General features: G+C 42.8%; 1 protein-coding gene across 1 annotated transcript; it reads left to right on the top strand.

Annotated features, from left to right (window-relative positions):
- Nucleotides 1–8320: 8320 nt before the first annotated feature.
- Nucleotides 8321–16270, top strand: LOC107400137 (disks large homolog 5-like). The gene is made up of 7 exons (XM_076544077.1): nucleotides 8321–8577; nucleotides 9429–9588; nucleotides 10768–10911; nucleotides 11923–12103; nucleotides 12944–13059; nucleotides 14950–15050; nucleotides 15210–16270. Exons 1-5 carry the CDS (start codon nucleotides 8439–8441, stop codon nucleotides 13052–13054), a joined length of 735 nt encoding a protein of 244 aa, XP_076400192.1. The 5' UTR covers nucleotides 8321–8438; the 3' UTR covers nucleotides 13055–13059; nucleotides 14950–15050; nucleotides 15210–16270.
- The last annotated feature ends 8470 nt before the right edge of the window (nucleotides 16271–24740 follow it).

The raw sequence follows: 24740 nt of genomic DNA, 5'->3' as shown, positions 1-24740 counted from the left end.
AAATTATGACTACAACAAACCAGAATGAGAAAAACATTAATCAAGTTTTAATTTTTATTATTTCAATTTTATTAGGTACTTGCCTTCTTGTATGTCTGTGTACCATGTGCCTTTGGTATCCACAGAGGTCATAAGAGGGTGACAGACTCCCTGCACCTAGATTTACAGGTATCTGTGAGCTGTTATTTGGAGTCTGTATTCACACAGGGGTCCTCTGGAAGAATAGCTAGTGCTCTTAACTGCTGAGCCATGTCTAGCAACCTACATGTGCTCACCACCAAGCTCCAAGTTGAGGTAGCTGCTCACCCATGTTCCCATTCACCCCTAATGGGGTAGCAGAGACACAGCAGTGGCCAGAACCCCTGCTGCCAGCTCAAGGAGGCTTCAGGGGGCAGTGCCATGGCACTGGTCAACAAGGAGAGCAAATTCCTCAAAGGACATCAATCACATCCAGCACTCCCTCCCCTTCACCTGCAGCAGCAGCAGCTGAGCAATGGCTCCCACATCACCTCCATGTGCTACAAGACCAGGCTGTGCCAAGCATTCAAGAAGAGCAGAAGAGGCAAGTAAGGGGAGAAGTGCCAGTTCGCAGGGGTTCCACCAGCTGTGCAGTCTCACTCGGCCTCCATGAATAAGACCCGAGGTGTGCTACACCTTCCACAGATCACCTCCTGCCCTCTGGTCCAGGCTGCCATATCATCCAGACAGTAGAGAAGCTGCAGCCTGAACTATTGTGGGAAGTTGTGGAGTTGGGTCACTCTACAGACCTGTGAGCTGTGACTGTGTTAGGTAACAAAGTGCATATTTTTAAAGGCCAGGTGGTCATATCTGCTTTTGAGATTTATGAAACCATGGGTCTTTGACTCGAGTAGAAATGAAGCAGAGGTTAAAAAATGTCAGTGGTCACTAATGATAAAATTGAGATGAATACACAGATATTTGTGGACTAAAATCAAGACCATGGCATTGACAAGTGACAAAATGAATGGAAGTATAACATTTCCTTTTTATGAAAAATAACACATCTCAAACTTTCCTTAAAGGCTAAAGAAAAGAGTAAGTACTGACTCCAGGAACCAGAGGTCACCCTGGAGAACTCTGGTCACAGAAATGCTTGAACTATTGCTTCTGCCTCTGCTTCCACTTCCACATCTGTTGCTGTTGCTCCTGCTTCTGCTGTTTCTACTTCTCATGCTTCTGCTTCCTCTCCAGAGGCTCCAGCCTCTGCTGCAGCTGCTTCTGCTGCATGTGTTTACAGCTGTTGTTACTGCTGCTGTAGCACAAGGTAAATGAACCCACTCTACAAAGGCACAGTGGGTGTACTCACAGCTAGGATTCTGTTATTAAGGAGAAAGGAGAAAAGGATAAGTAAGGCTGTGACATGCGTTGAAAATAGATAATCATTTTTGACTTACAAAACAAATTCTCTTTTGGGCTGACATTCATGATGAACATATTTTATTTACTGTGATGGGTTTATACTCAAGGCCATAGTCAGGCATTTCTCAATATCACAATCATTTACATAGTTGGATCCCATTTCCACTTAGATGGAAAGCAGTGTTATACAAATACAATCATCACAGCTGGCAAATGTGAGGGAAGCCATTGCCTTGTCCTGTGGTTAGATGAATTCATCCACACAGAAGTCAGACTGCTGTTCCTCGCCAAGAACCCACTTGCCTCCAGTTCCACTCACAGTACCTGCCGGTGTCTCCTGACACAGATAGATCTGGCTGCTGTTTCATCTCTGACTTGAACTTGGAGTTTTCTGTCCCTGACCCTGCAGGGAAGTGACACTAAACACTCCAGCATCTTTCTGTTCTTGAATCTTTTTTGTCTGGCTTTTCTTTTCTTTTTTTCAAAGTTTTTTTTTTTTTAAATCATTTAACATACCAACCACAGATCCCTGTCTCATCCCTCCTTCTGCTTCTCCCCCCAGAAGCCTATCATCAGGAACAAACTCCCAGAAGAACTCTTTATGAAGTAATGGCCCAGAAGTTCAGGAAGTTACATGACACCGTGTGAAAATCCTGTAATGGTTGGTGAGGCTCAGTTCCCTCCCTGAGGGCTGAGTTCCCACTGGAGGAGAGCTGCTGACTGATTCCTGTGAGTGCTGTCCTTTGGAACCCTGTGTTCTTGATGTGACTGATTTATAAGTGTATATTTAGTGAGGAGTTCTGCTGGGAGTTTGTTCTTGATGATAGGCTTGTCCTGACTGAGCTGAGTGGAAGGCATAGAGCAGAGGAAGGAGGAGAGCTCCCACTCATGGTGTGTATCCTTGCAGGAACTCTACCTGATCACGTGAAATGCTGTGATTTGCATGTGCTCTGTCTATTGTTTATATTCTAACATAATAGAAAACTATGGCTGCTGTGGTTAAAATGCTCAAGAAGGATTTAATGCCAAGACTTTGAATTATTGTGTGTTGTTTATTTAATACATGCAACCCTTGAAAGAGCATACGAGTGAGCCTTCTGTGGGTCCTGCCTTTGTTAATTGTGGATTAATCCACATAATAAAATCAATAACCATAAGCTGGTAAAGGAAAGAGAATGAAAGGAGCTGGAAAAAATCCTTTAGCAATCTGTGGGCCATAGTTTAAAAAGACCTGTTTCTGTGGCCATTAAAAGTCCCAGTGATGAAGGACGTTATTTTACAAGCTGTTCCTGGTTGCAGCACCTATTTCCATCTCCACCCTCCTTTCTCTAGGTGGAAGAAATTCACATACAGAGAGGCTAAAATGGCAACCACATAACAGAGCATTTCATGAGTGTCCCTGCTGTCTCCTCCTTGAACTTCTGGCTTTTGCACTCTGTTCCTCAGACCTGCACTCTGTCCCTGTAACTATGGTTATTGCAGTTCCTGGGCCAAGACCTTAGTCTTCTTTGAAGTTGCTCAGAAGGGGCTGCCACATGTTCTAGAAGGAGAACGACAAAATCAAAATGACTTTTCCCTTATAAGTAGTTCTATTTATTTCTGAAGAAGGAAGTTTGTCAAAGACCTGTTTCTAGACATCTTGCTGAAGAAGCACAGAATTAGAGGGCAACCAGAGGTCTTCACAGGGATGTGTGTGCATCAACCCTAGGGGTAATCTCTGGCCTAAGGTAACTAGTGTACATTGCCACTCATATCTAACATCCCCCAATACCTGGTAGTTAAGGTGCTTCTCTGGTCTGTCCTTTAAGGAGCTTCTCCTGACCTCCAAAGAAGGACATAGCATAAGGTTGAGATTCATCTCTTGGACTGTGATTTCAGATCCATTTCCCAACATTCCCAAATTTTAATAGTCAGGGAACCCATTGAAAAAATACATTACATTGAAGTTAGCATTGCTTTATTTTTTAGATAAAAAGAATTTAGAACAGCACTTGAGAGGGCAAGAAACTACCCAGAGCCATTGGTTGACAAGGTGATGGTGTTTGAGTCATTGGGTGTCTCTTTATAAATCTGTAATAGGGAAAGGCATGTTGGGTTCAGGAAAAAACAGCATCTCCTGCTCTGGGACAGATACGCTGCTGTTGAGCATGTCATAAATTACTTTCACTTTTCACTGACTTGTGCAAACCCCTGTGTCACACTGTGGTTTATTAGCATCTTCTTTACATTAATTTCCCAAGCACAGCAGGGCAAGAATTGATTTTAGCCCACAGGTGAAGGTAATAGTCCATTTTGGGGATATGGAGGCAGGAACTCAGTCACATCACATCCACAGTCAAGAGCTGAGATATACAAATGCAGCCATGCTGCCTGCTTGCCTCTGCGTATGCTCCAGCTTCTTCACTGTTACACAGTTCAGGTCCCAGCAATGAAGTGGTTCTGCACACTTTAGGGTGAGACCTCCATCTAATTAACAATCTATAAATCTCCAACAGATGTGCTCAAAGCCAACTTAATCTAAAGAATTCCTCATTGAGGTTCTCTCTTCCCAGGTGACTCTAGTTTGAGTAAGCATCAGAATAATTAAAAACTAACACTCACACTGCTCCAGCATCATTGTTATACTTCTTGGCAATAGGTAACATGAAAGAGAAAATTTTAAATGAGCTAGCAACATTGAACAACCTCAGTAGACATTTCAGCCATTTGGTGTCCTTCCTACAAACCCAAATAACTGTGATTTCTATTTCTCTTGCTTGCTTTGTAGCCGATTTCTATAAGCCCCTAGTGATTCACCCAGCTATTCAAGAGACCTGTTACTAGAAGAACTAAAGATACACCACAGTGCTTCACAGGTAAAAATCATTTGAGCTGTTTTCTAAGTCTTGTGGAAGAAATACATCAAATGAAAAATCACTGTTCCTGGTTGTAGACCAGCAAAGGTAGATATCTAGGATGTTCGGGATCTTCCTGCCTCCTCCAGACTGATCAGAGCCTTCTCAAATCCTGTATTGAGGTGATGTTGACCCCTGTTTAGACCAAGATGATAGTGCTGGTCAGAGCAGGGTTATTATTCCAGAGGGGCAGAGCAAGGTAAAATGTGTAAGGAGTCAGTTCCCTGCTGAGCAGAATGTCAGCTACTGTTTTCTCAGGTCCAGACAGGAAGAGGTAGGGCTCCTTCTATCAGGAAAATTTTTCTTAAAGTCTTCTCAGTGATGGAATGTTCACCTGGTATCTCCTGAAATGAATTAGCCTCAGTGAGAGCTCTGCAAAATCCTTTGATATAGGCCTTCCAAAGTATAGTGTTCATGACTGTGAGTAGTAGTCAGATTTAATAAAGTAGTGCACTCTAGCAGTCCTGGTCCCTTGCTTGGGTACTAATCATTTCATCCATTTCTTGATTAGTATCTGCTAAAATTTTTACTGTAATAGTAGTAATTTTACTAATCATAGAGGCCATATTTGAGATCTCTCTTTATATTCCAGCAACCATTCCTGGGATTGGATATAAAAGCTCAAAAATGATCCTTAGCATTGCAAAACAACATCATACTGCCTCCAATTATAGGTGTGCCTTTATCCCTCTTATCAAAAAATAGATTTTGCATTGAGAAGGCTAGAGTTAACATGTAATACAGTCAGGAAATGAAACACCATCATTCTTGATTCAGTAATATATGTGTCCTTGTTTTCACCCCAAAATCTCAGTGATCAGAAAACATCTTGATGTCTCCCATAAAGTATAAAATTCTTGAAGGTGTTGGCTGGTATAAGCAAGACCATTTCCAGTTTTAAGTTGTAATGGGAGTCCTAGAAAGGGCACCCAAAAAGAGTTATTTGACAAAGTCAAGTTTTAGATAAGACACAACTGTATTTTTTGTGGAGGTGCCAGTGGCCCATGCTAAACACGGGTTGTGCTCTGCAGCTGACTAGCTAGAGAGAGGCATCATGCATGCCTGTAGTGAGCCTATTCTGAGAATAGACATCTAGATACTTGATGGCTGAGAAAGAATAATTTTAGATGAAAACTACAAAATACTCTAACTACTTATTGAATTTTTGTTTAACCCATTTTGGCCTCCAAGGGAATTATAGCAACATGCAATTATTTTAGGATTGTTGGCCACTATATTTATATTATCTAGTAGAAATATTTTTAAAACCCTTTTTTAAAATTCACTCTTATTTTTAAACCCAGCTAAGCCTGTTTACATTGTTTTAACTTCTTATGATATACAACAATATAAATTTAAAAGAATTTAGTTTTAGTAATCACAAATACAAGAAATATGGGTGGTGTCCTGGCTTTCAATTTCTGAAAGACATACAATGCAAGTGTCTCCATTTTTTATATTAAAGATAAGACAAAATTTCTTTTGCTAGCACTGTACACATTGGATGCGTTCATTACTGGACCAGGCATAAGCAGGGAAAGCTCCTACAGTCTCAGTAACAGACAGCTCATGGCACCAAGCCTTTGGTTAAGCCTCCTGCCAGCAACCTGAGTCAAGGCTGCTTCTAGCTCTTCTCCTAGGCAAGCTTTTTTTCTATGTTCTCTGGAGAAAAATGAGTGAGCAGTTCACTATTACTGTCATGTTTTAATAGAATTGAATTTATTACTTGTTTATGTACCTAATTACAAAGCAAGTTCCTTGAAATAAAGGAATAGTGAGAAGTTCCACTGAAACACATCATGAGGGTTATTTCTTTCAGTGTAAAGTCTTTCAGCAAGGTAAACTGTCTGTGTAAACAAACTTCATTCATTTTTAATCATTGCTTTTGGCCTAACCTTGAAAATATGAACAGCATTCTAACTGAAGCTTTTCCCTGTAAAATGAAATAGATTTGTAATTAGTATGACTACAAGTATAGTTTTAGAACACTTTAAAGAATTTTATTATTTACGAGGTGATCATCATTAACTTGTATGACCTAATTGTGTTTAACAGTTTACAAAGAGTTGAAAGTTTTTTCTATAATTAGGATTTTATAATTTTTATCCTTGCTGAGTTTGAGTTTTAAAAATTTGGATTGAATATTTAACTTAAGATCCTTTAGCCTCAAATATAAAACTTAAATAAAAACAGTTCATAGAATTGAACTTTCCTTTATTTTTTACTCTTTCAGGGTGTACCATTATAGAATATCACAGTTTCTTGTACGATTCAGTTTATGTAAAGAGCTAAAGCTTAAAAAGTTAGGAAAGACCAAGAGGCTAGATATAATATCTTCAAGTGAATTTTTGCTAGCCTAAAAAGACTGTAGGTATTTAAGAGCCTTATTATTCAAATATACCAAATTTATCAATCACATATTTGTTTCTTATTTAAATTTTCCAACTCTGGAGGCAGAGCCAGGCGAATCTCTGTGAGTTCGAGGCCAGCCTGGACTACCAAGTGAGTCCCAGGAAAGGCACAAAGCTACACAGAGAAACCCTATCTCGAAAAAAAATTTTTTTTTCTCCAGAATCCTGGTGTTCAACAGTTAACAAATACATAAGTGGCTAGACATACATCTTTTGAGTCAGGATCTTCTATCCTGAGTAGACCTATATTTCCTTAGGGATATCTCATGATATTAAATTCCATCTTTCTCCAGAATATTTTGAGGAACTGTGATTGCCTAGTCTATAAAGGAGATATAATAATAACCAAAGGGGACAGTAGGATTAATAACTTTTATACATGCTGCCTATGTATAAATTTTTAAAGTGATAACCTTTGGTTACAAGTTTTCAGCTGATTTTGTTATACATTTTACAAATTTTAACCATGCCCCAGGAATTTACAAATCCAAAGTTAAAGAAATTATATGTTTTAAGGTACTATTTTTTGAGATTAGGGGGCAAAGAAATTAAGAGATAAAATGTGTTAGAGTACAAAGTAGATAGAGTTTAGAGATTTTCATCTCTTCATTACACTTTTTTAAAATTTGTAAAACTTGGGGCTGGAGAGATAGCTCAGAGGTTAAGAGCGCTGAATGTTCTTCCAGAGGACCTGGGTTCAATTCCCAGCACCCACATGGCAGCTCAAAACTGTCTGTAACTCTCATTCCAGGAGATAACACTCATGGCAAAACACCAACGAAAAAAATTAATTAAAAAAAAAGTTAAAATTTGTAAAACTTTTGTAACAATTCTTTTCTATCAGGTTAAGGCAGCCTCCATTTTTAGTATAACTCTATCCTTCATGTGCAAATACATATATGAAGTGAGTTAAAAAAAAAACCTATGACTGAGCAATGTCTAATAAAAACTGATGGAATATAGTAAGGTTTTACTGTTGAGCTGTACAGTCAGGAGAAGGTACTATCCATTTTGAGGAGTGTAAGGAATTTGTGTATAAAATACATACTCCTTATTTTTTTGAAGAGCAATCTGTAAAATCACTAAGAGCAAACTCTACAGGATTTTTTGATGTAATTTTGTGTCATACCCATTGAGTATTTTCAAAAACTCTTAAAAGTTGATGTATTGGGTAGTGATTATCTATAGATCCTGTGTAACATGATAATGCAGTCTGCCAGTGGTCATCAATTTAAATCAAATAATCAAATAAGCTTCATATTATCTACTGGCAGTAATTTCTGTAGGTTCCATACCAGGAAGTTGTTTAAAAAGTATCCTTTCCGTTATCAGTAAGTCTATCATTTCTTGATAATAAGGAGATGCAGGTACTTGTGGAGAATCATACCTCACATCATTGTCTATAATACTGTTACCTTCTGGACATATACTTTCAGTAGGAGATGAACACTCACTTTCTTTCCCACATGGAAGTACAATCAGAGAGCAATCTCTGGCTATGGAATAAAAGGGTGCTGAAAGATTTCTCTTGAGTCCCAGGAGAGATTCCTAGAATGGGAAACCTGACTTCCGGTGAGTTATGAAGACATCTGATTAGCAGGGAGGCAATGTCAGTTCCCCATGACATCAGGGGGTCTCATGCCTAGACATTCGATTGTATCCTGGAGACCTTAGAATATTTTCTGATGTCACCTGTGTTGTAGCAACACCAACTGCCTTTGGACAGTTGGTTCAGTGCCCTTACAGTTCAGCCATGAACATGTTGGGAAGACTCAGGAGTCTATTGCGTCGAAAGAAAGGAGAGGGAAGAGAGAGCAGAGAGAGGCAGACACAAGCTGGCCTTCAGCCTCCATGTAAAAAGTCAAGAAAGAAATGGTCCAGAAGATGGTACAGTAAGTTCTGGGCAGGAAATTGGGATCTTCCTGCCGGACATGGGCTTGAGCAGAATCTTCCAGTAATGGGAAACAGGAGGTAGGAGTCTCTGGGAACCAACAGGACTTCCCTGCTTGTCATGGCTCCTGATATTCAAGGATCCCAGAAGAGCAATTTGTCTGTCCCAGAAGTCAGGAGCAAGTAAGGCCAAAGCTGTTGTGCTGGGAGCTCTTGGCTTTCAGTCCTACAGGAGGGCAGGGGTTGAGAGGGGACAAAAAGGGCCAGTATTAGGGTAGGAGGTGGTGTGCCCAGCAAAAAGCAGGTCATCAATGTACTTCATCCTCAGTGGCTTCATTTATTTACTGCCCACCAGCTCTGTGGACCCTCCGTTGTCACTGAGGAGTCTTGGTAAGGATGGTGACCGTATTCTGCCCCTGTGTGGCTTCTCCATTTTTGCCATGTGGCTAGAGTGACCTGTCAGGATAGTTATGCATCTTTAATGACCTGAGTGCTTGTGGACTGTGTCAATTTTATCTTGGCTTTGAAAGTTAAGTCTAGTGAACTCTGCATCCAAGTTGAACACAGAGTCCAGAGCTGTTAATAAGCCTGAGGAAGCTCTCTCCTTAGTTACCTGAAGCATGTGCTAAAAGAGCAGAGGAAATCAGCTGGCTGAGACACCTATCTCCTGTCAGAGAGATGGGAGACCTGAGACCCCTGGCAGGGGCATCTCAATCCAGGGCAAAATTCTTTAGGGTGTCACTGAATTGCTTGCTTACATCCTTTCTCAAACACCTTCTTAGGTCTCAGGGTGATCTGTTCATTCTCTATGTCTTGTCACAGTACAAGTTCACTTGTGTTCATCTACCCACAGGGACCTCCAAGGAGCCTCCACCCACTCCAACCAGGCTCTCAAAGAGGCAGGTGAAGCAGAAGGTGGAGAGCCTGACCACTCAGCTCCAGGTGATGACTGCCCAACGGGATGATCTGAGAGATCACCTCATCTTAGTAACCGAAGGATCCTTGGACAACAGGTATTTACTGTTTCAAACTCCATGGTGACTGTCTTGATTCCACAATATCACCCTTAGTTTATTTTGTCTAAGAAACGGGCTTCTGGGAGGTTGGGTGCACCTTCACGGTGTCCCTTTGCCAAACACCATTTCTCTAAAAGCTTCCCTGAAGCAAAACCTGACATATGGGCAGGAGTGAGATGGGGACATTAGACTGTTCTGCTTCCTCCAAATGAAAACCAGAGCCTGTGGCCTGAATCACATAACTCAGGGATGGAGGCAGTAATGTGTGAGTTCCCAGCATGCATTTGGAGAGATCCTATCAAGTGGTGGCTAGTGTGAGAATGCTGTGATTTTTCTTTTTACTTGCCTGGTAAGACATTGTGTGCTGGATGCTTCTAATAGCAGCTGGAGAGGCCTGGTTCCACATCTTAATATGTGGCAGCAAGGCCTGGTACTGATGTCTGCTGCTCTTGGTCCTCTCTGAGATGACACAATTGCATGCATTAACTTGGCATCTCATGAGAGCATTCTATCACCTTTCCCTCTCTCATTTTCTCTCTCTCTGACACTTTCTCCATTTCTGTCTCCCTCTCTCTCCCTCTCCTCCATCTTTCTGTATCTTTGTGTTTGTGTGTTTGTGCATATGTGTCCCTCTTCACCCTGCAATCAATGGTCTATGGTTGAGTCTCAGTATCTAGGTGTTGTCTACATGGTGTACTGGGAGCCCCATTTTGAGCAGCATAGCACTTTGCCAGTGTGTTCACCTTGGTGCCAACTAGGAATGCCCTGGGGGAATTTATGAAGCTGTCATAATATTGAGTCCCATCCTCAGAAATGCTCATGATGTGATTTTAGCCTCCATGTCAATATAAGCACCCTGGAATGAGCATCTCTTATTTGGAGACAGCAGAAACATCACAGTTTCTGGTGAGCCCAGACCTGTGATAGACTCATGGGAACTCCATACCAAGCTGTGCAGGACTCCTGAGGGAGCTCGTTCAGTCCCAGCTGCATCCCTCTTAACACCCTGCCTCTGCAGGCCTGGGACCAGAAGAGCAAGTGTCATAAGCAGCTGGAGGTCCCAGTACATAGGAGCCAGGCTGTGGCATCTCATTAAATCCAGTAATATAGAACACACATTGAATTTATGTGATCCTTGAGGCCTGTATTCATGGAATTCTTTGCTTCTGAGTCCAGGCCCTACCACAGGCCAAATCCTTTCTATGAAAAGCTCAAGATGGAACATCAGCAGGTCATGTCAGACCTGCAGAATTTCGAGAATGAGAATTTGGAGGCCTCACAGAAGCTCAGTGAGCTGACCAAAGAGAAAGTCTTCCTTTGGTAAGTGCTCGTCTTGGCAGAGACCCCAACTGCTATGCAATAGCCAACTCTGATTTTCTTTGTCTCTGGACTGCAGGGTCTGCAGATCTGCTTCTAGTTTTTCTGCTTCTTAGCCAGCAGCATTAGCAAGCAGCTTTTGGACTTATTTCTCTTTAGTCAGTTTTGCTAAGGGTTAAAGAGACTGTTAGCTCCTCTAGCACCATATTGTCATTCAGTAGCCTCTAGATCAGTGGTTATTAACTTTCCTAATGCTGTGACACTTCAATACATTCTTTCATTGTTGTGATGACCCCAACCATAAAATTATTTTGTAGTGATGTCTTAACTTTATTTTGCTACTGTTAAAATTTTAATGTAGGGCTGGAGAGACGGCTCAGTGGTTAAGAGTACTGGCTGCTCTTCCAGAGGTCCTGAGTTCAATTCCCAGCAACCACATGGTGGCTCACAACTATCTGTAATGAGATCTGGTGCCCTCTTCTGGCCTGCAGGGATACATGCAGGCAGAACACTGTATACATAATAAATAAATCTTTAAAAAAATTTTAATGTAAATGTCTACTTAGGACATCTAATATGTGCCCCTTGTGAAAGGCTCCTTAGATCCCAAAGGGCTCACAACCCACATACTGATAACCACTAGTTAGAAGAGCAATTGGCATCACAAGAGGGTTGTGTCAGGAGCTGACTGCTGTGGGATCTATGCATCCTCAGGGTCTCCTACTTCCCCAAGTGTACTTGCACATTACCTGCTGGTGTTTCCTCATAACAGCGGACTGATTAGGAAAGATGGGGGTACTCCTATTGTTTATGGAAGTGCATGAATTCCTGTTATTTTTTGGGGGGGGTTCAGAAATAGTTTGATTCTTGCAGGAAATAACTGTTCTCTGCTTTTGGGCTTGAGTGCCACTGTCATTACTTTGAAGGTTTACATCTTCCTGTGGGTTGTTGAGGCATGGTGTTGTGGGTGACCAGAGGTAGCTAGCAAGGTCTTATTATTTGGAGTGTTTCCAGTGATCTGCAGAGCCGGCTCCTGATGGAGCAGAGAGAGCTCAAAAAAAAGTTGGACATGCTGAGGCAAGAGAAGGAGAACCTACTGGAAGATTGGGTCCTGCTGAAGCACCACTTAGGTTTCTTGCAAGTGCTCAGTAAGGATCAAGAAGAGACCAGTGACCTCCAGAACCAGCAAGAGCAGGTAGGGACAGGCAGCTGGGTCACAGTAGGTCAGCACCATTTACTTATGTAACCTTACCAAGTCTACCCCTCCAGACACCTGTGCTTTATCTCATCACTTTCCTCATCCAAACACCCATCTGTCCATCCACTTCATGACATAAAATTGTTCATTCTGTGTCTGTGCATTAGTATTTCTGGGAAGTGAGTCTCCTCTGAGAATCTTGGTCATTGGCATGCAATTCCTGATGCTCTGCTTGAAGCTGTAGTCAAAAGGGGGAAACAGGTCAATCACTCATCACACAGCTACCTGTCACTGTGATGGGAGGATTGCTATACACAGACTTGAGTTTATGAGTAAAAAATTCTCTATCCATCTCCACATAGACTGACCAAGCAGTGTGCTCCCCTAGGCCATTTTATTTCCCAGAAATGGAAAGCTGAGTTTTGGGACTTTTCCTAAAGGCTGGTGTGCTTATTCTAAAGATAACTGCTCCTCTATCACTTTGTTGTTTTCGTCTCACCCCTTTCTCTATCTCTCTCGGTGGTGTGTGTGTGTGTGTGTGTGTGTGTGTGTGTGTGTGTGTGTGTGTGTGTGTGTGTGTGTAATGGAGGTATGTGGGAGTGCCATGCATATTGCATGTGGATGACAGCTAGAGGAGACGACTGGGTTTCTCTCTTTGTCAGTCTCTGTCTTATGAACTTGAAACAGGCTTTCTCATGTCCCCAGGAGCTTGAAATTTGGTGAGACTTAGTGACCAGCAAGCTCTTGGGATGCTCTGTGTGTGCTTGCACTAGTGTGGAATGTATTGACTATACTATACTCAACCCTCCACTAAGGACACAATCTTCTAATGAACAGAAGCAGCAAAGAATGGAGGAGGGACTTCAGAGCTTGCTGAAGCAGAGGGAGCTGGTCACACAGCAAAAACACTTGGCAATAAAGCTGCAGCATCATTTGACTGTCTCCTAGATGAGGTAGGAACCCAGCTGAAGTTGGGGTATGGATCCAATTGGGTCCCCTGTACTAGGGCTCTCTGTCCTTGGTGGGCTTTTGCTTATCAGTAAGACTCCCTGCTCCAAGCAGGGGTAGACCAACTCAGAACTCAAAGTATTATGCTGGTCCCATCAACAAGAACTTCTGTCCAGCAAAAAATATGTTTGATAATCTTTGTGTATATAGACTTGTGTCCCCATCTCTCCCTTCTGATATCTCTGGTATGTTCTCAGCAGGCTTTCCTTGAACTCACAGAGCTCTGCCTGCTTATGCATCACAAATGATGGGATTTAAAGGTGTGTGTCACCATATTGAAATTACATATTTATTCAGGAATATCACCTGTAGGGATGAGATCACACCCTTGTCACTATTTGATGTAACACTGACTGTCTTCATTGTTTGGACTTTTCCCATGTAAAGTGTACTGGGAATATAATAAGTTTAGTCATTGGCAGGATGAACCCAGGCAGATGTCTCTGCTGAGGATTGTTCAGAACCTTCACAGAGTGTTGTGGAACAGACTACCAGGAAGTAGTATTACCAGCTGTAGGCCTAAGAATAACACAGCTGCTTTTGTTTATTGCCAGAGACCATGCAGTGACAATGTTCTCAGACACATGACTCAAGAAATGCTGCTCTAACATGACAGGCTCCATCTTGCATATTTCCTGGGTGCAAGGTGCCTTCTGGGCAGGAGGCCTGATCATTTCATATGATCTTATTCAGCTGTACAGTTTGCAAAGTTGTATTAAGTCTATGTATAAAAATGAGATGGTCTTCTTTAAATTATTTTTTATTCACTTTACATACCAACCACAGTTCCCTGTTTCTTACCTCCTCCCACTCCCCACCTATCTTCTCCCCCCACCCTTAATCCCTTCCTCCAACAAGGTAAGTTCTCCCATGGTGGGACAGCTAAGCCTGGTACATTCTGTTGAGGCAGAACCAAGTCCCTCCCCACTTTATCAAGCGAGAGCAAGGTGTCCAACCATAGGTAATGGGATCCAAAAAGACAACCCATGCACCAGGGATAGATGATGATCACACTGTCAGGGGCCTCTTAAGGAGACCCAGCTACATAACTGACCCCCATATGTAGAGGCTCTAGTCCAGTCCCATGCAGGTTCCACAACTGTCAGTCTAAATCTCCTGAGTTCCTTTGAGCTTGGTTAAGTTTCTGTAAATTTCCCCATCATGATCTTTACCATCCTTTCTCATGTAATTCCTCTAAAAAAGGAATAGAAGGAACACAACTTGAATTTCTATATCAAATCTGTGACAGCATTGTTCAACATGGAGAGAAAAATAAAATAATATCAATTAAAATCAGGAATAAGGACAGGTGTGTGTGATGGTGTATGTCTTTAATTCAAGCTTTTTGGGAGCACAGGCATGAAATCTGTGGCCTTTGTAGCCATCCTAGAACATGGATCAAGTCAGCCAGAGATGCATATTGTAACCCTGCCTAGAAAGAAATAAACAGAAATTGGACAAGGAAAAAAAATGAGGTAATTGATGATAAACTCATTATGAACAGTCTGTCTATCTCCACTGTGCTGTTAAGTATGACTTTAATATGCTATTGCTTTTATTTAAATGATGTCTCTAGACTGTAGGAAAAAGCCCTGTTCTTTCTCATAGCACAGTACATGTAGTACTCAGATGAACATCTGATACTTGTTAAGGGCAGAAAATAATTCAAGGCCCAGCTATTCTGTGACACTTATTCCTTAGGGGTACAAACAATGACTGCTGCCAAAGATCATTGTTGACTCTCCAGCACAATTGAGTTCTTGTGATATCACAGACTGACAGGTGACATGGTGGATCCCCACCAGGACTCTGCCCTTACTAATTTCCTCCTCTAGGTCAGAAAATCTCCAACATGAGCTGAAACAATCCACAGCTCAGGACGAGAGCCTCCTGCCAACAGAGCTGCTGCAGCAGGAGCACCAAGTGTCATAAACAAGTGAGCCACCATGACATCCCATTCCCAGCAACATGGCATTTGTGGGGTGGAGGTTCTTCCTTGATTCTGGTTTCCTATGTGTGAATAGGCCCTGAATTTGTCTACCCAGTGACCCAGCAAGGCTGTTTTAGGATCTGATTGCCTATTCTTCTCTCACAGCACCCTTTATGAGAACTGAGAAGGCTGAAGGAATCCATAGGCAACCAGAACCCCTGACATTCTCTACTCTATGATCAAGGCCTCCTCAGAACAAGACATGTACTACTAGTTGTGAAATCACCAGTGAGGCAAATATCATCTGCCCTGCAGGTCGTCCATCCATAATCTGATCCATGTGTCTGTTGACTCACTACTTATGGAATTAAGAAACCATCGAGAAGATACTTGAGATTCAAAAAAATTAACACCAAGAATTATGCGGAAAAAGCTGACATCTACCAGCAAGTGTTCCCAGTGAGGGCCACAACAACATGGACAAAGAGTATGATTCTGCTCATAGTTACTCTGAAAGTTTATTGCTACAAATTTTTGTTAGCTGACTGAGTCTTCAGCCCTTCATATGTGGAGGGAGATATGTCAACAGAGACTGTGTTGATGTCATGCTGCTATCCAGACAGACGACACAAAGGAAGTATCATATTCTCACTCCAGTCCAGTGCTGGACCTACTCAATGTCATGCACATGTGATGGTGAAGTGAATTGTTATGAGAGATGATTTAGGAAGGATGCCACCATGAGCTTTTATGTCTTTGGGCAGCAAATGCTCCCCATGTCCTTTTTTGCTCTTGAATGGGCACATAGACACATGTTGGCTGACAGAATCATATAGTGGCCAACATAGCATAAGATCAACTTTGGCAACGGCCTAACCTAAGAGCCCCAAAGTGGCATGACTACACTTGTCTTGAAGAGGGTATTTCAATTCAGGGTTGTCTTCCAACTTGTGTCCAAAGCCAGCCACAGGGTGTAGGACAGTGCACTAAATCTGCACGATGAGAATGCTTCTTAGTGTAAATAGTTTTGGTTTGTTTGGGGGTTTGCATGAATTTAGGTTTTGTTGTTCTTTGTTTTGTTTTGCTGTTTTTTAATTTTTTGGTTCTTTGTTCTTTCTTTGATTTTATATTTGGCTAAGGCTATACACTGGATATACTAAGTGCCCTTTTAAGCCCCTATTCAGTCAAATTTCTGTAATTTCACAAATAAAAAAAGTAACTTCCAACTCTTCATTCTTTCCTTTAAATTTTTTATTGAAGTTACTTACCATCCATAGATCCACCTCCCATTGCTCCTCCCTCTCCCTTCCACCTTCCCCTCCACCCCTCTATCCCTCCTCCAACAGCGTAAGTTCTCCCACGAGGGACAGCTAAGCCTGTACATTCTCTTCATTCTGAAAGTAGCTTTTGTGGTCAGGTGTGGTGTCATACTCCTGTAACCTTAGAACTCAACAGGCAGAGATGGATCTCTGCAAGTTCTAGAAGCCTTAGTCTACATTGTGAGTTCCCAGCCAGACAGGGTTACAAGCCAAGATGGTATCTTGGGTATGAATCGCATGGCCTACTCCATGAATATCTACTTCATGATGGAAAAAGATCCACGTTAAACAGCTGACTTCACATGTCTAGCTACTCTAAAAAATGGAGAATCGATACACACATGTTCATGACATGATCATTCATATCAGATTTTTCAGAAATACACCTATGTTTTCTAATGCATCTCAGGAAGTGAGAACATTTGTTACAGGAGTATAGAAGAAATGAGGAAACCTATAGCGTCTGCCTTTCTTTTCCTGAAATACAACACCAGTGACAGTGGTAATGCAGGGGTAGTAACCCTCTAAGACGTATTGAGATATGGTCTTTTTAATGTGCTGTTGCCTTGACTATTAATTTTGCATTTTTTGAGATTCATTTACTTGTATTTATGAATATAGGTATTTTGCCTGTTTTCTATGCACCACCAGCAAGCAGTTTACACTGAAGCCAGAAAGGGCAGTGGATTCCACATGGAACTGGAGTCACAGAAGATTGTTAACTGATCTCTGGGTCCTCTGGGAGAGCTACACATCCTCTTAAAGGATGAGTGATCTCTCTGGCCCCTGCACTTGACTTTTGTCCTTCCAGCCTTTCTCGTTTATTAAGTGGACGGCATCACACCCAACCAAAGAGAGATATTTCTGGAGAATTGTAGGGACAGGTAGGCATGGGAGACTGTTTGGGATGCCAGGCATTCAAGCAAAGTGTGCCTGGGCTCAGGATCATCACTCAGCATCTCTGAAGTCAGAGTTGGAGCAGTTATGTCACCTCTCATTTAGATGACAATGCAGAGTAGGCCCATCAGATGAAATGCAGACTTTTAAGACCCACCTGGGAATGGAGATGGGATAAGATATACCTGTGATGCACCAGCTAAGCAGTGTTAAGTGGAAACTTCACATTTGTCTGTGGATGGAACCTGCAGCAAAGCCACATGCCTCTGGTGGTGAGTGTGTCTCTTCTGCAGTTCTCCTGGAATGGATCTGACCTGAGACTCACAGTAAGTCAGAGAGTTAATGTGTGAAGCAATTATCCTTGTAAGTTCCAGTCTATTTCCCTTAAACCATAGCTTTTAAGATCTCTAAAGCCAGAGAAGCAGGTGGTTCATTTCAGTTCCTCCCTTTCATGGGTCACTTTCTCATTTTGCACTGACTTTGACGCAGTACCTGTAGACACACTGGAACCAGCCGAGACTTCATTCATCCTACACTACCAATCACCAACTTGTGGCATGTGTCTTCCTGTCTATTTTTCATTATTGGTAAGGAGCCTATGTTCGCCATGCCTTACTTTAATGTGAATCCTCGGCATAGTTCTTGGCTCTTTTGATAAATGCTACCAGATAAATTACATGGCTTCTTCTCCTTACATTTGTGCAGATAGATAACAGTTTACTATCAGCCTTTCTCAGACTAAACTGTGCAGAGTGTGTAATGTGGATTGGGCACTTCTTTCTCAGATAAGCATGTCTACTCTTGTAAAGTTTCTGTCAGCTACTCCAGTGGATCATTCTTATGGGGGCTAAATTGACAGTTAAAGCTCCTCTTGATTTCTGCCCTCTAGTAGTTGTAGCAGATGAATGGAATGACAAGCCAGGAATACAAATCAGAGACAGAATACTTGCCTAGCAAATACATGTGCTAAGTTCAATCTTAGTACACTAGGGATGATGGGGATGTAAAATTAACACTGTTACATCCTATGGAGTGTCATACAGCAAACTGGAGGTTTCCTCAAAGCTTCTAAAATCCTCCCACCTCCATTTCTTCCCTTTAGTTAACTGTGGCAAACATTCATTTTGAAGATGAATATTTCCAATGAAGGACAGATCATAAACATAGATATGTAGCATGTTAAAATCTGTGGTTTTGGTGATGGACTGGAAAATGAGTAAGCCAGTAAATATCATGCAGACAAGCCTATAGAGACATGCAATTATATCCCTGAGACCGACCTTATTGATGGAGAGAATAAAAATGTGCCACAAAGTTGGGGGTGGCATGTCTTGGTCCACTGAAGCTAAGACAACTGGCTTCCCATTCCTCATTTGTGCTAGAATCTCTTTAACTGATGCATGCATATAAATATAATTCTATGTATTCCATTTGAGTTATTTGGGATTTTTGCTCATTTTACTTTGGCTATACAAATAATAGAAATAAAGAAGGCCAATAGCAAATCATCATGAGAGAAACAGATTAAGAGAATGTGATCATCTCAAATTTGTACATTTGCTAAGACCTTTGTTACTCCCCAAATGCCCCAACACATCTATAGATGCTTGGCTAACCATGATTTATTGTCTCCTTATTTTTTCCAAGAGCCCAGACATTATGGTGAATGCAAGACAGTCTCTATGGCTTGTCCATGCCAAACTGGAACTGACAGACTCCTCCAATGGGGATGACATGTTCTGAATGTTTCAAAATTGGTCCAGGTCGCCATCTCTGCCTTCTGTTGTTATCCACATTCCTCTTAGCTGTGAGCAGTCTATACACCACCCAGAGCCAAGGAATTCACAAAATCAGCACTCCTGAGTATGACCGTGGGATGAACATTGTGAGAGCAGAGAACTAATAGCTACAACTTGTCCATTGGACCTCAACCATGCTCTGCACATGTGTGCAAACACATATATAAATATGCAGATGAATAAATGTAATAAAAGTTTTTAGAACAGAATTCCATACCAGGCAACTCTCAACCTAGTCTTGTCAAGTGACACAGACATTTATAGTGAAATGATAAAGGAAAACTACGTTTCCCTTGAGATTTTTGGACAAATATTGTATGAAAGAAGGTGAGGCTGCCAGAATGATGCTAGGGAGGGGACCACAAAGGCTTTGGAGGTTATAGAAGTTTTGTTTCATACAGAAGAAGACTTGGATCTGTGCATGACAACAGACACACACATCTCTGATGTTTCTAAATGGACAGAGACCCTCAGTGAGGAAACATTGAGAATGTTCAATGTTGTGACAGTAGAGGGGAGACAATGTCCTTCCCCCTTCCTTCCCTGCTGTCTGTGTCACATTCCACTACCATTTAGCACTTACTGCATTCTATTTATATTATTGTTAGCTGTTAACAATCTCTTTTTCTACCCATAATGCAGCTGACAATTATGGGAGGTTATTAAAGTGTCAGCAGGCACGAAGGGGTAACACTGAAGGAAACATCCAATAAAGAGGAGCTACCAGGCATGGTGGTGTGGTGACATGCCACTGATGCCAGCACCAGAGAAGTAGTCACAGAATGATCAGGAGTCTGAGGCAAGCTTGGGCTAAAAGAGACCCTCTCTAAGACAATAATAAAAATGAAAATGAAGAACAGCCTGTCTTCACAGTGGAGAGAGAGCTGATGGAGCAATATGTAGAAACATGGCCTGACTTGGCTCTGTGTGCTCTCCAGTTCTGTCTCCCAGAACAGGTAGCAGTTGGGGATCTGAAGCCTCTTATTTGATAGACCAGCCTGAATTTCCTGCAGCAGGAAATCCAGCAGAACCAAGGCCCTGGAAACAATTGCTGGGCTTCTGGACATGAAAGTCTTAGGTATAAGTTAGGGATGCTCTCCTAGCTTACATGCAGTCATAAGTATCTTGGATACTTCCTAGTGGGGATTCATGGGGTCCTGGCTCACTGGAGTCTTACTGATAAATTGAACAGTGTGCAGAGAAGGCTTATTATACTATTGGCCTGGCCAAATTGTCTAGGCCAAAGCCCAGGAATCTGCATGTCACCAAGACCAACTTTGGCTGTGGTTATCAAGCTTGCTAATGCTGTGACAGTCTCAGGTACACATCACTCCAGGGAGAGAGAAGCTGCCTGCATATATAAAGGAAGCTTAGAGATCAGGTTCAGTTCACAATCCTTGAAACCGGAGAAATCAAATGACATGGGATGATAGCACTCTTTTCCCAAGCAATTGTTATCAGATTGTTGTTGGAAAGTTCCCAGGGTCACTTCTCTCTCTCTCTCTCTCTCTCTCTCTCTCTCTCTCTCTCTCTCTCTCTCTCTCTCTCTGTGTGTGTGTGTGTGTGTGTGTGTGTGTGTGTGTGTGTGTGTGTATGTGCCTGCTCTGAACCCTCTTGCTTCTCATCATAGGGATAACTTGAAACAGTCTGAATTTCCAATAAACATTAGGAGCTTGTTTTTCTTTCCCAACAGTAGAGAGGAGTGTCAGGACCAAGACTGGTTGCTTAGATACCTCTGGAGAAGCTCACCTGTAGTGTAAAAGGGCCAGCCAAAGAAACCCACCCTGTCCCTGAAAGCAAAGCCTATGAAAGAAACAGTGGGAGGAGGGAGGGAAGGGGACTCTGTGGTTGGCATGTAGAATAAATAGAAAGTTCCTTAAAAAACACACACACACACAACACAACATATCCTGGTCTGAAACCCAAGTTAGTGAAAGAAACACTTTAAACTGAAACAAAAACCAAAGAAACACACCTGACCCTGAAACCACAGCCAAAGAATCACACTTTGGCCCTGGAACCAGAGCCAGTCAAAAAAATACACCCTGGCCCTGAAACTAGAGCCAAAAGGCTATAAAAAAAAAAGAGCCAGTAAAAGAAACAAACTTTGGCCCTGAAACCAGAGCCAAGCTGCCCCTGACCAACTAAATCAACCAATCCCTGAGCAGGAAATCTTCTTCCTGGAAAAACTCCACCCCTAAGAAGCCCTACATAAGCCCCTCCACCTGTTCATTTTCAGTTGTCCTTCCCCACCCTGGCAGACTCAGCCTCTATCCTGATTCCTCCTTTCCAAATAAATGTCTTTCTTTCAAGATTTTGGGTGAAGATCTTTCTCAGGTGAGGGGCAGAGTCCCTTCTGGGATATTCCCTTAGGGGTACTGAACAGAAGAAGAAATGGATACTTCTACTGGGAAACCCCCTTGGGAGAGAAACATAAATAGCAACTTTTTGCCAGCATCTGAGCAGATTGCTACATTTCTGCAGTGGGTTCCCCTTTGCAGAGTAAAGTAGAAGTAACATCTTGGATCTGAGCTGAGAATAAATGGATATCCTTGCTAAGACTTTCCCTTAGTGGAGGAGAGGAGAAGAAATGGATACCTCTGCTGGGCAGCTCCCTTAAAGGGGGTAGAACAGAGCTCAGCTGTAATGGCTCTCTCTCAGAGAAGAGAAGGATTGCTACATCCTGCAGGGAGACCATCCCCCACCAGACCCCAGCTTCAGGTACAGCTTGACTTCCCAACAAGTCAAGATACCACCCCTCCAGAGCTGTAAGTATCCAGGATACTTCCCTTCACTGCTTCAGGTATCGCCTGACTTCCCAACAAGTCAGGCTACCTTTCCCTCTGGAGCTGTAACAAGTGCACCACCTTCAACAGCATGTGTTACCTGCCTGGAGGTCAGGTTCCATGCAGAAATAAAAAGGAAAGTAACCAGACCTCTGGAGTGCTCAAAGTAAGAGGAAGTGTGTTATATGGCAGCTGAACTGAGGTTAGAAGAACCTGGGAGTGGAGAAGTATCAGGTTGCTCCCCAAAAAATCAAAGGCATCTTTCTCCTACAGGAATTATGTTCAACCTTATCATTATATTCTATACAAAAGACAAATGAGCCATCTAGAGATGCCTAGAGGCTTATGCTGATGATGAGATCAGTCTTGCATTGTAAACAGGGGCATTGTGGTGGTTCAAATAAGAATGACCCCTGTAGTAGGACAGGCCCATAGGGTCAAGGAAATTGGCTCAAACCAATTGCCAAAGCATGCACATAATTTACTTCCTTATGAGCCTGAGGGCCTAGCAACTGTTGATTTCAGAGTTCCTGATCACTGTCAGAGTTCCTGATCATGTGGAGTCTGACCCAGGGCCTAGCAACAGGCACTGTCAGAGTTCCTGATTGTAGTCAGAGTTCCTGATCATGTTCAGCCAACGAGGGACAACCACATAATGCTACCAGACTGGGACACAGACTGGTTGCTGGGAGGAGGGTATATAAGGCCTTCTCTGTTATTGAATAAAGCCTGATGTCTGCCTTCCATTGACTCCCAGTGTCTGTGTCATTGATGCCACATCTTCTCACCTCTTCCTTCAAGGGAGACCTTAGGATCCAGCAACAGATCCCAATAGGCTCATATACCTGAATGCTTAGTCATTAGGGAGAGGCATCATTTGAGAAGGATTAGGATGTGTGGCCTTGTTGGAGGAAGTGTGTCACTAGGGGATGGGCTTTGAGGTTTCAGAGGCCAGAAGTAGTCCAGTTCTCTCTTGGCAGATCATGACGTAGCTCTCATCTACTGCTGCAGCAGCATCAGTGCCACCATGACGGTAATGGAGTAAATCTCTGAATCTGTAAGCGAGCCCACAATTAAACCCTTTTTTTAATCAGAGTTGCCTTGGTCATGATGTCTCTTCACAGCAATAGTACAAGGACTTAGAGAGGAACCTTTAGCAGATTCTTCTAGCCTAAATTGCATTGCTTGAGTCCATAGGGAAGAGTAGTGCACCTGCTGTCTTCTACCCCAGTTGTAGAAGATCTTAACCCAGCATAATTATTGGTGTTGTGGCAAGCCCCCACCTGCCACCACTTTCAGGGGATCAGAGTGAGTTTGCAAACCTCACTCAGGCTACTTCATTGAACCTGACCAGTAGTTCATTCTTCAGTAACAGGTTACTTATGGGGAGGTGGCTAGGGATTGGGAAAATAAAGGTAATTATAGCTTTGGTCATTTGTACCATTTCAAGTACCTGAATGCTGTGCTGGAGAAGATATAGCCTTGCCTGATGGCCATTCTCTACCTGAAAGGAATCACTGGACCTCAGTAAACCTCAGAGAGCACAGGTGGGTGGGAGTCCCTAGCAGCTCCTGAAGCCTGCAATCCTTTTCTCTGCATCTCACTGAGAGGGGCCATGATCTGGTTGAAACCAGTGCTCCATCTGTATCTAGCTGGTGACACTTTCTCTCACATTCTTCCCCTTGACCATGGAGAATCTGGAAAGGACACCTTGGCTTCAGGGAGGTGAGGACTGTACCATGTGGCATTAGCAATTCCTTCCTCAGACAATCTCTTGTATCCTGGAGAGCTCTGTCATCATCTGAGATGTCACCAGTGTTGTGTAGATACCCATGACCCTTAGGGCATTTGTCCAGTGTCTACAGGGCTCAACCAAAGACATGTTGAAAAGACTGAGCAGGCTACTAGAGAGATAGAATGGAGAGCACAGGGAGACCAGAGACACCCAGAAGGAAGCTGATATTTGGTCTCAAGTAAAACAGCAAGAAATAAATGTTCCAGGGGAAGGCACAATGATTACTGGGCAGGAGATGGGGAGCTTCCTGGAGGAGTTGGACTTGACCTGGGCCTCCCAGGAGTAGGGCTCAGCAGCTCCTCTGGGGAGCAATGGGCCTATCCTTCTTTGGGTTCCTAAAGGGAAGACCCAAAGTCAAGGATTTGTGATGTTCAGTTTGTCAGAGAGCCAGGATTTGACAGGTTGTTCTGCTGGAGGTATTCTGCTTTCCCTCTGAGTGAGGAAGGAATCGGGGGACTATTTTAGTATCATCACTGCTCTTCATCCCCACTCTATTCCTTTAGGAATTGTTGCACTAAAAACAGGGAGAGGAAACTGCCCTGGCAAAGCCTGAGGTTCTCATACTTTACATCACAACCACTAGCAGGGCAGGAGTCACCAAGCCTTGCTGTCTGCCAGTGAGTCCTAAGGTTTCTGAGGTCCCAGCTGCGTGGGTGGCACACAGGTCTCCAGTGAGCTTTTAGAGGCAGTGTGTTAGGACAGAGACTGTCCCCTTCCTGACTTCTCTGGGTGTCCTCAGCTGTAAGTGAGGAAGGGTAGGTGAATCTGATGACCAAGTTTTGTCTATCATGACTTTTCCATCAATATGAAGGTCTGAAGCATCCAGGAAGTGACTTGGGCACCCCACACTCCCTGAGTGCTTGTGGATAGTACCAGTTTTCTTCTGGCTCTGATAAAAGAAGACTGAAGGCTCTGAAGCCAAGTTGCATCCTGTGCAACTGTGAATAAGCCCAGGGAAGTTGTCTCTTAGGTCACCTTGTGCAGTGAGGCAGAGGAAACCAGCTGACTTCTGAGACACCCTCTATCTATAAAGGGATGGGAGGATTGGCAGCCACAGAGGGGAGACTCAAGTCGGGGCTTTCAGAACCTGCTAGGGCAGA

This window comes from Peromyscus maniculatus, chromosome 9 (genome assembly GCF_049852395.1).
Source record: "Peromyscus maniculatus bairdii isolate BWxNUB_F1_BW_parent chromosome 9, HU_Pman_BW_mat_3.1, whole genome shotgun sequence".
NCBI classification, from domain to species: Eukaryota; Metazoa; Chordata; class Mammalia; order Rodentia; family Cricetidae; genus Peromyscus; species Peromyscus maniculatus.
This window is presented reverse-complemented; position numbering and strand designations above follow the sequence as displayed.

Excerpts from the sequence above, each read along its gene's own strand:
- LOC107400137 (XM_076544077.1), top strand. The coding sequence starts at position 8,439 with ATGAACATGTTGGGAAGACTCAGGAGTCTATTGCGTCGAAAGAAAGGA. Across the intron at positions 8,578-9,428 it reads ATGGTCCAGAAGATGGTACA|GGACCTCCAAGGAGCCTCCA; the intron begins GTAAGTTCTGGG and ends ATCTACCCACAG. Across the intron at positions 10,912-11,922 it reads AAAGAGAAAGTCTTCCTTTG|TGATCTGCAGAGCCGGCTCC; the intron begins GTAAGTGCTCGT and ends GAGTGTTTCCAG.